General features: G+C 44.5%; 1 protein-coding gene and 1 pseudogene across 5 annotated transcripts; one reads left to right on the forward strand and one right to left on the reverse strand.

The window, feature by feature from the left end:
* The first annotated feature begins 1,140 nt into the window (after positions 1-1,140).
* LOC139374478 (ragulator complex protein LAMTOR3-like) lies at positions 1,141-2,054 on the forward strand (annotated as a pseudogene).
* A 33-nt stretch (positions 2,055-2,087) lies between these two features.
* On the reverse strand, positions 2,088-10,887 carry LOC139375125 (dual adaptor of phosphotyrosine and 3-phosphoinositides). Of its 5 annotated transcripts, none has more exons than XR_011627754.1 (10): positions 10,568-10,722; positions 9,765-9,848; positions 4,818-4,940; positions 4,572-4,705; positions 4,292-4,422; positions 4,125-4,172; positions 3,976-4,038; positions 3,760-3,845; positions 3,253-3,519; positions 2,088-3,114 (listed from the first exon to the last, which is right to left on the reverse strand). XR_011627754.1 is itself a non-coding variant. In XM_071116607.1 (10 exons), the coding sequence occupies exons 2-10, from the start codon at positions 9,788-9,790 to the stop codon at positions 3,091-3,093; spliced, it is 723 nt and encodes a 240-aa protein (XP_070972708.1). In that variant the 5' UTR covers positions 9,791-9,848; positions 10,568-10,741; the 3' UTR covers positions 2,088-3,090. The 5 variants fall into 5 exon arrangements, 3 of the variants coding, with proteins under 3 accessions (XP_070972708.1, XP_070972707.1, XP_070972709.1); XM_071116607.1 differs by having other exon boundaries at positions 3,253-3,340; positions 10,568-10,741; XR_011627753.1 differs by lacking the exon at positions 9,765-9,848 and having other exon boundaries at positions 10,568-10,790.
* Positions 10,888-11,015: the final 128 nt, after the last annotated feature.

Raw genomic sequence — 11,015 nt, forward strand, 5'->3', positions numbered from 1 at the left:
AATGTCAATACCATTGTAAAGCACAATTTCTCCCCTTTCCAACAGAATCAATTGCATGACCAAAACGCTGCCCGTTTCTGCATAATTCAAGCAGGCAATGAGCCCCGTTGGGCCTTTTTAAAAATGGCGGGTGGGGAAGCGAAACTAATGCGTGATAGTGTGAAAGAGAGATGTTGTGTGGGAAAATTGCTTTTTTTCACTCAATCTGTCCAACTTTTCACCTTATCGCCTCTAAAATGTAAATAAAACACTATAAAGAGTTTATATAATGTGTCATTACATACCTATTGGAAGGTTTGTGTCGAATTTGAATCAGGTTTTTAGGGCGGTGCTAAAGTGATCTTAGAAGTAAACAGCGGCTTTGAGAATGATGATCGCATGCAATGATGACCAAAAAAATTACTAGGTTTCCACCCTTACTGTCCAGTTCTTGTTTTTAAATCATGATAGAAGTGCTACACCTGGTGGAGAGAGAGTGTAAGACAGAAATAGTTGCTTTATGCGTGCTGTACGTTACGACATGACACGTCAAGATGTAACGGAGGGTCAGTTTATTCAACTTATCTCCAATACTATAGAGCCATTACCATGTTAATCACCCCTTGAATAGAAACCTAGTTTACACCCCCGATTTTGACGTCAACACAGTCGCTACAGTCCCATTAGTTTTCTTTATAGCCTCGTTTGAATGTTGCGGTTGTGCACATTTGTACGGAATGGGGTGAGTTTACGTTAGCTGTCAATGAAATAGCAAGGAAAGCTAGGAAGAGCAAAAAAAAAAGACCTGCTGATATTCTCAACATTTACAGACATTCTTACCATAATTCAGTTCTCTTCTAGCAATTGACGGTGGAATAAAAGACAACATTTCCACCACGGCTGATGTAAGTATAAATTATTTGAACACAATCATTGATTACATTAATCTCTAGCTATCTGATGTCATAGCCAGTTGCTACACCAGTAGTACCCCCCCCCCCCCCCCCCTCCACAGTGTGCTTTAGGACGTCTCCGAGTGGTAGGGTAGGCTTTTTGGAGTGTTCATGTGATAAATAAAAATAATAACTATGCCTCCCCCCACTTCTAAAACCATAGTTGCACCCCTGGTAGCTACCTATCTTGTCTCTATCTTGACACATTTTGCTGCAGGACTTGAAGAGATACTTGTACAAACTGTTACCAAGGTATGTTTGTTTGTTGTATGATTGTGTTCATTATGATTCTTCTGTTGCTGAAACCTAATATTGAACTTAGGAATCCCTCATGTGAAAAGTGAGGTTCAGTAGTTTGAATTATGATTAAGGAGTTGTCATGTGCTCTTTTTCTCCTTATCCACCAGTGTTGAGGGTCTTCATGCAATCATAGTGACAGATAGGGATGGTGTCCCAGTTATTAAAGGTAGGTCTCCCTCACAACTGTGTTTTCTTCTAAAAGCTAGGTAATTTAGTTGACCTTTTCTTGTCCTTGTCCAATGTGTTGTGCTCAGTGTACCTGATGCATTCTCCTTCAGTGGCGAAAAATAATGCACCAGAATATGCTCTACGGTCAGGCTTCCTCTCCACCTTTGCATTGGCCAATGACCAGGGCAGTTAGCTAAGGCTCTCTAAAAACAAGAGTATCATCTGCTACTATAACACATACCAGGTAAATAAAATCTGGACCTAACATATAAAGGATGTAGGCCTGGGGTGGCTTGGTGATTAGTTGAGTCAGGTGTTAGTGCTGGGCTAGAACAAAAAAATGTGCATTCCCTGGTGCTCCTCAAGAACAGATTGAAAAACACTGACCCATGTGCCTTGTTATGCTGAAGATCTCACCTTTTTCCAGATTGTGCAGTTTAACCGGTTACCGTTGGTGATCAGTTTCATCGCAGGCAGTAGTGCCAACACAGGTAAGATGAAGATCTCTACTTTCTATCCTCTGCATGAATGAAGACAAGTACAGCATTCTGAAGTGTTATCCAAACTGTTGTTTTTGTAGGTTTGATTATCCGTCTGGAGAAGGAGCTTGTACCACTAATTGAAGAGCTATGGCAGGTAGTGGAGGTTGCTTAGGAGTGTATCACCCTTGACAGCAATGGGACTATTCTGTGACGTAGTCAGTCATGAAAAAGGATCTACCTGAAACTATTACATATTTTTAATATCTCTATCATGCACACGCACATACAGAGAGCTCTGTTGCTGAAAGGCATAGATACAGTACATGTTAGTGTCATGATGCTGTGTTTGTTGCCTTAATTTTCTAGTACTTGAATGTAACCCCTTCCTTTCTCATGTTTGTAATTAATAAACTGACTCATCTGTTGCTCATTTTTCTATTAAAATAAATATTTATTCACAGTATGATTGTTACATCTTGTTAAGTAAAATTAAGATCAAGTGAATGTCAACCAGTGAAAGATATCAATCTAGAGAAAATACAATTATTGGAGAAACTCAAGTCTTTCGCAAAAAAATACGATTAGATCCAAAACATTGTGCATGTCCTGAAAATTCCATGGTCATTTTTCGATGGTCAAAGAGCCCCATTGTCTTTTGTCTTGGGTTACCAGCCAGTGCAGGATTACCAGCCAGTGCAGCTGTACATAGTCTATCGATAAATAGCCCACCCATTTTTACCTACCTCATCCCCATACTGTTTTTATTTATTTACTTTTCTGCTCTTTTGCACACCAATATCTCTACCTGTACATGACCATCTGATCATTTATCACTCCAGTGTTAATCTGCAAAATTGTAATTATTCGCCTACCTCCTCATGCCTTTTGCACACAATGTATATAGACTCTCTTTTTTCTACTGTGTTATTGACTTGTTAATTGTTTACTCCATGTGTAACTCTGTGTTGTCTGTTCACACTGCTATGCTTTATCTTGGCCAGGTCGCAGTTGCAAATGAGAACTTGTTCTCAACTAGCCTACCTGGTTAAATAAAGGTGAAATAAAAAATAAAAAAAATAAAAAATAAAAAAAGTCATCTGTGGAGCAGAAAGGATCTCTGAGGATAACATGAGTGACAAGTTACCAGACTTAAGGTAATTTAGTTCACTGTGAGAATATGCCTCTTTTGGCTCCTCGTCTTCATGTTGTCATCTTTCTTTTCTTATGTGTGACTGAAAACAAACATTCATTTGTTAGGCTATTTTGCTCTGGCACTACTCCCATTAGTTAAGCATTTGGATTAAGGTATCCAGTTCAAGCTTTGTTTCTGTTTTATACATTTGAATAGTAATAGTGGATTATGGGCTCACCAGTTTCCATCGTATTATCTTGATCCACTCATCTGCCTCCACGCCACTCTTGGCACACAGATAAAATGTCCTCTCAGGGAACACCAAACTAAATAAGAGACCGAATGAGTATTAATGCTAGGTTTAATATCAACAGCTACAGAAAGAGACCCAGCAACAAAATAAAGTAGCCGAGTGGAGGTTAGAACTTCTCCTGTCATCACTCTGGTTGCACTTCCTCTTATCTGCCACTGCCATCGGCCACCATGATCCATATTTTATATTCCTCTGTAAGCGGAAGTGAAACCAACAGATATGTTTAAAAATGCCCACTGAGGTTTACCAAATTCAAGATTGAACAATGAAACTAGCACCAGTCGCAAAAAAAAAACTGAAGGGAAGGCTGACCTTTAACAGCAGTGTATTGTAGTCAAAACAGTATTATTAATTGTTAGTCAATAGTCTGTAAAGGCCTTTATCACGAGAGTTGGTAGGCCCACTCTTGGCTCAGTGGATAGGAGCTCTCACCAGAAGCAGTTGACTCTGTCCTTGGAGTAGTCAAACTGGACTGCAGAGCATGCTGTCAGATCCAGGGTGCGAATAGGCTCATCAAACTAAGACAGGAGAGCAAATGAGAGATGGCAACACCATCCTGTCACAATCACTGACAAATAAAATCTAGCCATTCATGATATTACATCTGCATCATAAACCATGACTATCAGAGGCATGGTTTCTACTCACCATTTTGTCCTTGAAGTATTTGAGCTCATTTCTGTTTAATGTGAACCACCTCTGCTTCCAGTTCTGAAAAAACAAAAACAAATTGAAAGTCTTTCAACCAGAACAACAGTCCACTAAACCTGGTCTGTACAGCTGCCTATTTCTCTCACCTTTACGACTGCTCCTAACTTTACCAGATAGCCCTCCTTTGTTCCAAACTGTGAACAAAATCATAAAAAAACAATATCTCATGAGGTTTGTGATACTTGACCTAAGTAATTATGTTGTTATGATTAACCCATGTTTGCTTCACTAATAAATGAGCTTGTGGTCATACCGATGGAGCGTTAGCCACCAGGTCGCTCTCTGTTCGTCCTGTCTGCATGGCGGTGTGAACCCGCACAGACTCATAGATGGACGGTTCTTCTACATGCCATGGATATGGGCATTTAAGGACAATGAGGGTACCTGGTTGAGTGAAAGATCAAGGTTCGGGTTAGTCTTGAGGGTATACCAAGGAATATATTTCAGTCATTGAAAATATAAATAAACAGCAGGGAAATGGTTAGGTTTAGACTTTGGATTCAGTAAGGTCTGAAGAACTGGTCTCAGCCAACCTGTCTCACTGCCCAGCAGAGGCTGGTTGGCAAAATGGCTGACAAAGTCCTGGAGGGACGCAAACTCATTGAAGCCAAAAGCGTATCCACTGCTTTTCCGTGTCACATGGAAATGTTTAACTGAATCCTTGGCTCTGTATAAGGAAAGAAAAAAGCATGTGGTGAATGGGAATCCATCTGAAATGGGGCATGGAAGAGGGAGGGAGACGTTTTACTTTTTAAGAGGGACGGGATAGGTAGGCCCACCTGACAGAGAGGGCAAAGCTGCCAGGACCCTCATGACTGTTTCGGAGGAGATAGCTGCCATCTTTCCCATTGGATAGGAGGAGAGCTTCAGCGGCATGGCGGGACAGGTCAAAGTGGTACCATCTGGGAGAGGTGGAAGACAGACAAAGACAATCAGAGTATAGCATCTAACAGACATGCATCACTAATGTGAGTGGTGAGCAGACTCATGAAATCTTTAGGTTACAACCGTAACCCCGGTTCTCTGATAGTATGAGTGAGGTATTTCACTTATGGGATACCCCCCAGCGTATTCGTCAGAAGCCTTTATTACACTACGCCAGCCATGATTGGCTGGATGTCGAGACGTGTGCTTCGGGGGAAGATTGTCCCTCCTACCCAATAAAGAAGGCCTAATGCAGTCATTCAAAAAGAAGCAACACCTATCCCTCGCTCATGCAAGGAGGGTGGTCTGGTGAAATGCCTCACTCATACTATCAGAGAACCGGGATTACGGTCGTAACCTAAAGTTCTCTTTCAAGTATTTGTTATTTGGTATTATGGAATATACTGACTTCTGTATTGGCAGACAAGCTTATCCTGGCGACCGACTGCCCTGTGCGATATTTCACACAAATGGGCTTTGCCCCTCAGAAGATGCGCTACAGTATGCGCTAGGGTCGGTGCAGTGACGTCGAGCATACAAAACTTTGCAAATGTATTAGGCGAAGCCCAACTCGCTGCTGAGCAAATATCCTGGCTAGATAGGTCCTTAAATAAAGCACCAGGACGTAGCCATTCCTCTAGTAGAATGAGCCCATAGGCCAGCAGGAGACTGAATACCCTTACTTGTGTAGGCTAAAGGGATAGCCCCCACTATGCAGTGGGAAAGGGGTTGTTAAGTGAGCTCTTTACCCGTGTGAGGTTTCGCCCAGGAAACAAACAACTTACGCGCTTCGCGGAGGCCAATGCTAGTAATAGTGCGGTCTTAAATGAAAGCTTCTTCAGTTCCACCTGATCCAAGGGCTCAAAGGGTTGTTGGCATAGAGCATCCAAAACAATTGATAAATCCCATGACGGGGTAAGCTGTTTGGATACCGGACGCAAACAACGTGCACCCTTGAGAAAACGGGTGACAAGAGGGTGTTGCTCCACTGTCGTGCTCCCAAAACCCACATGACAAGCCAAAATAGCTGCTAGATATACCTTAATAGTAGAAAAAGCATTTCCTTTTTCTAATAATTCCTGTAGAAACTTCAGGATTACCGGGACAGAGCACTGGAATGGCATTGTCTGTGATTTAGTGCACCATTCCTCAAACATGAGCCATTTACAATTATAAAAGGGACCTGGTAGATGAGGCTCTAGCACTCTGAATAGTTGAAATTACATTTTGGGGAAGCCCGGCAGTGTTCAAGTTGAACCATTCACAGGCCAGGTGCCAAACGTTTGTTTCGGGTGAGGATGGAAAATCTCCTCTCACGCCTGTGGGGAGGGGTCCCCACATATCCGTTGACTGTTCTGCCCTTGTGGGTCGCACCCAAACCCGAGATAAATGCGTCTGTCGTGACTACTTTTCTGGATAAAACAGTGCCATCTGGACACCCTGTGACAGAAATGTTCGGTGTCTCCAGGAGTGCAATGCTACCATGCAGTCTATGGATAGCTGTACACGGTGACGTATGTGACGTATTGGGCTGAGACCTAGAGAAGAGACCCAGTGTTGAAACACTCATAATCAAACATCCTAATGGGATGACTACTAAAGCTGATGCCATCAAACCTAGTAGCCTCAGGCATGTTTTAAAAGAGACCAGGTTCCCTCTGCGAAACATGCTAGGCAATCTTGGAATGTTCTTATATGTTCCACTGAAAGGCGAGTTTTGAATGAATCCGAAACTAGGAAAGAGATTGGAAAGAGGAAAGAGCCTAGGAATCCTTGGAAAGAGATTGTCTGCATGGGAAACAGAACGCTCTTTACTGTGTTCATTCTGAAACCTATAAATGTCAGGTGTTCCAATAGAAGCTGACTGTGTTTTAAGACTTGGTCTCGGTTGCACGCACAGCAGCCAACAGCAGCCAACCGTCTAAGTACGTCATCAGCCGAATGCCCCTCTCTCTGGAGCTATGGAGGTGACAGTGAGAAGCCAAAAGAGAGCACCAGAAATTTGTAGATTACGCCTTGAAAAGCGAAGCTGAGAAATATCCTGTGAAGAGGGTATATTGAGATGTGAAAGTAAACGTCCTTCAGGTCGACGGATACGAACCAATCACCTGGGTGCACAGAACGTAGCAGAGCAGTGTGTGTCAACATTCTGAATGTGTACTTTCTCATGTGCGTGTTCAGAGGACGTAGATCTCGGATCGGACGTATGCCGCCTCCCTTTTTTGGAACCAGGAAATATCTTGAGTAGATATTGTGCAGCAGCACCATCTGCCAGGAGAGGGTGTAGGACAGTCCGCGACGCACTTCGCATGTCCGGCTGGCCGTAGCTGGAGAGCGCTTACGCGCTTCGCGGAGGCCACAGAAGGAATGGTAGCCCCCTCTGATGGCGTTGTGGGGAAGCACCCTGTTTGTTTTAATTGGCAGAATTGGCGGAGGAGATTGCCTCTCTGGCAATGGGGACATTGCTAGGCCTTACCCTTCTTCCGCCTTGGGGCAGGCTGGTTCCTTGGTGCCATGGGTGGGACGGGAGGGTTCTTAGACCAGGGGGCCTTAAGGGTCCAAGGTTCTCTGCTGCCCTGGGCTCTTAAAGGTCGAGGGGGGGTCGACCTGCTGCAGCCTGGGCGAAGGTGTGGCGAGGCACAGGGGAGGCACTGGGCTGTGTCTTCCTGGACAGACAGAGCTGGAGGGCTTCACCCTCAATCTTTTTCTCCTCGCACCGTTTCTGCATCATCTCGATGGTGGAACCGTAAAGGTCTTTAGGGTCTACTGGAGCATCCAGGATCTTCAGTTTCTCACTATCAGACACTGTGGATAGGTTGAGCCATCTAGCCCTCTCCTGGGATATCATGAGCCCAATCGCTCTTCCTGACGCCTGGACAGTGGCTTTAAGCAGACACAGGTTGAGATCTGTGGCAATACAGATCTCATCCCACAGACCAGGCTCCAGTGTGACTGCTAGCTCATCCTGTAGCTCAGCTTGATATGCCGAGAGCATGGATGCGACGCTGAGAGCCCTCACTGCTGTGACGCCCGACCTGTAGACCTTCTCTGTCGCAGAGGACTGGAAGCGCACGTACTTGGTTGGTAAGGTGGGGCCAGTCGAGGTCATGGAGGACTTCTGGCTGGGGTGTAGATGGGAAGCCACCAGGGGTTCGATGGGGGGCGCGTGGGCAAGCCCAATCCCTGCCATGTCAACACAGTCCAATCCCACCACCTTGGACAGGGTTCTTGAAGGAGAAAGGTGTACTCCAGGCACAGGTAACCTCCTCCAGGCATTCTGGGAAGACTGATAGTAATTGCCCGTTTAGCTTTGGGTAGCATTTTACCGGGACGTGGTGGTCTCTGCTACTGCATTGGGCCAGGAAATCACCAGTTTATTCGCAGTGCGTTTGCACACGTCCCATAGGTCCACGCCGAGAACTGGTGGAGATGGCGCCCTGCCTGCATGTCCGGTTTTGGATTCCCCGGCAGGAGGCTTGGTTTCCTGGCCTGAGGGGTTGAATGAGTCTTTGTCTCCATTCGATGATTCCGAAAGGAAGCTGTCGGAAAACCCTGTGGAGTCGTTATCGTCTCCAATCAGGAAGCCCGGCAGGGAGGCCGTAAGGTCGTTGCTGGAGTCCTCCAACAGTGGGGCAATGGCATTGAGCTGGTCACCCCAGCTAGCGCTAGACGTCGCTTTACGATTCCCCGTTTGGATATCCATCACCTCTGGTGAGCAATTGGGTACGCCGTCCCCCCATGTTAGGGTCCGTTGACTCAGGCTAGCTTGGCGTGCCATCCTGCGACAGAGGCTCTTCACAGTGAAGAGTGCACAGCATGGACAGGAGCCAGTGAAGGCCACCGGGGCACGTGGCAACCTAAGGCAAGTGGAGCACACAGAGTGGGTGTCTTTAGCCGATATCTTGTTTCCACAGGAGCAGATTCGTGCCGGGAGCTTCTCCTCGTTTGGGGTGGGAGATGCTTTTGTCACCATAGATTGGATGCTATGTTTTTAGCTGTCAGAAAAAAACTAGCGTGGTAGGCTAGTCCGATAACCCACTAATCACTAGCTATCTCCGTGGCACTTGTTGTGATGGCCAGATACCATTTCCGAAACAACAGGTTAGAAAAGTTGGCTTGGTGTAGCTAGTAAAACTTTTCTTGTCGAAGTAAAACCACAAAAGCTAGCTAGCGTGGTGGCTAGCTTGCTAACGACTAGTCACTGTTTGGATACAGCTAACTTGGTCGTGAACGAGTTAGCCGTGTCACAGCTGTACCTGTTCCTCCCTCAAATAATTTCCCTCTAACTATGGTGAAGGAAAAGGAAAATTGTCACCACCACACAGTCCCGAAAATAGCGCCCAGTGAGCGAGTTGTAAGCTCACGTCTGTGGACAGTTTAGCTAGTTCTGGAAAATGCAGTCGTGTCGAGGTAAGCTTTCTGATGAAAAGCGAGAAGAGGTGTTTGAATAACTTAGAGATGCTGCATTGGACCTTTATAGGATAGGAGGGCCATCCTTCCCCGGCGCACACGTCTCGAAGTCCAGCAATTCATGGCTGGCATAGTGTAATAAAGGCTTCTGATGAATACGCTGGGGGCATATCCCATAAGTGAAATATCGAAACGAGAACGAGTCGTTGAGAGAACCACAGCAGACATGTCACTGGGTGTGAAGAGATATACCACTAAGGTGCAACAGACTAGCAGGAAGTGCATGTTAAACCCAAATAATTATTGGCAAGAGAAACATGCACACTGTAAGATCTGAAAAGTAAAGTGCCACCATGTAATGAACAGCTGCAGTGTGTGTAAGAAACACTGACCGATTGTTCTCAAGTGACTTCACCATGCAAAGGCACTTTAGAGGTCACTTCATGGTTTGACCCACTTCTGACATTAAGACAAAGCTGTTGACCCACAAACAAACAAGACAGGTGCAGAAAAAAATCACTGTAACTGATGTGGATGTGAAAGTTGGGTATTTGCATTGCAGATGGCAGAGTCGTACTTATTTCACACTTCAATAAACTCAACGCCAACGCCTGCACTAGAATAGGTACAACAGAATGTCATGTAGTGAGAACTTGAATATTTATTTTTCCTTTATTCAAAGGAGCAGTTTGGAATTCATACAACAATAAAGCGATCACCCCACTACTTTTGGGGTAAAGAATGGGGCTATAGTTAGAGAAATGTAACCGCTCAAATTAATCTACGGAACTATAGCTGCAAGGACACACACCAGTTAGATAAAAAAAAAACTTTTTTAACCATGTTTTGAAACTATACCGTGTTTATATTGTTAACAAACAATGCAGTAAAACAAGCTCATATATTGGGTTCTGGTGGGGTAGGGTACAGTTGTAGTAGTTTATATTAGGCATTTAAATGATATTCTTCAAGATTCAATTGCTTTATATCATGCATTTTTAAATTGAGGTTGAAAACAATACTATGCCTAAAGGGATTTCCGTCTCTAGAACGCCTTTCATATATTGACCGAACGTTCCTTCCTGAACAATGCTAAAACGCACTGCCCATGAAGAATTCTTTAATTTCCTTTTGACCAGGTAGGCTCTAAAATAAGATTTACGAATAGGCAAAATTATAATTAAGACATTCTTACCCTAACGACTCCAACTCATCGTCGACACTAGGCGTATCACTGTAGTAGCTCATCGTGTAAACGATGGCAGTTCACCTGTGCGCTTTTCAGTCTCCACCTGTCAGGTCACCGAGTCGACTCAACATTCTAAAAGCACAGACCGAAATCGACACACTGACTGATCAAAATAAAACTACCATACGAGGAAGTTGTCTCGGCTGCTGGCTGGGAAGATTAAATTAGACATGCCACGTCATTCCACAACAAAACAGAACATACTGTAAGCCTATGGCTGTGCCATAGTGATGTGCCCACTGCATCTCAAAGTCCACAGCTTGCTTGTAGGATTACACTGTTCTTTACATTTCAAAATAAATAAAAGTGGTAGAGGGTAGGGGGAAGAGGGGTTGACTTAGACCCCTTAACCCTTGTTCAGAATACTAATTAAGTAGTTTGCTGGCATATAATA

Source organism: Oncorhynchus clarkii, chromosome 19 (genome assembly GCF_045791955.1).
Source record: "Oncorhynchus clarkii lewisi isolate Uvic-CL-2024 chromosome 19, UVic_Ocla_1.0, whole genome shotgun sequence".
In the NCBI taxonomy this organism is placed as follows: Eukaryota; Metazoa; Chordata; class Actinopteri; order Salmoniformes; family Salmonidae; genus Oncorhynchus; species Oncorhynchus clarkii.

Bases quoted from the DNA above. Each gene is read 5' to 3' on its own strand.
- LOC139375125 (XM_071116606.1), bottom strand. From the start codon at position 10,620: ATGAGCTACTACAGTGATACGCCTAGTGTCGACGATGAGTTGGAGTCG. The intron at 4,423-4,571 runs GTTGGCTGAGAC...TCACTCAACCAG, and splicing joins TCTGCTGGGCAGTGAGACAG to GTACCCTCATTGTCCTTAAA. The intron at 3,115-3,252 runs GTGAGCCCATAA...GTTTGTTTTCAG, and splicing joins AGATAATACGATGGAAACTG to TCACACATAAGAAAAGAAAG.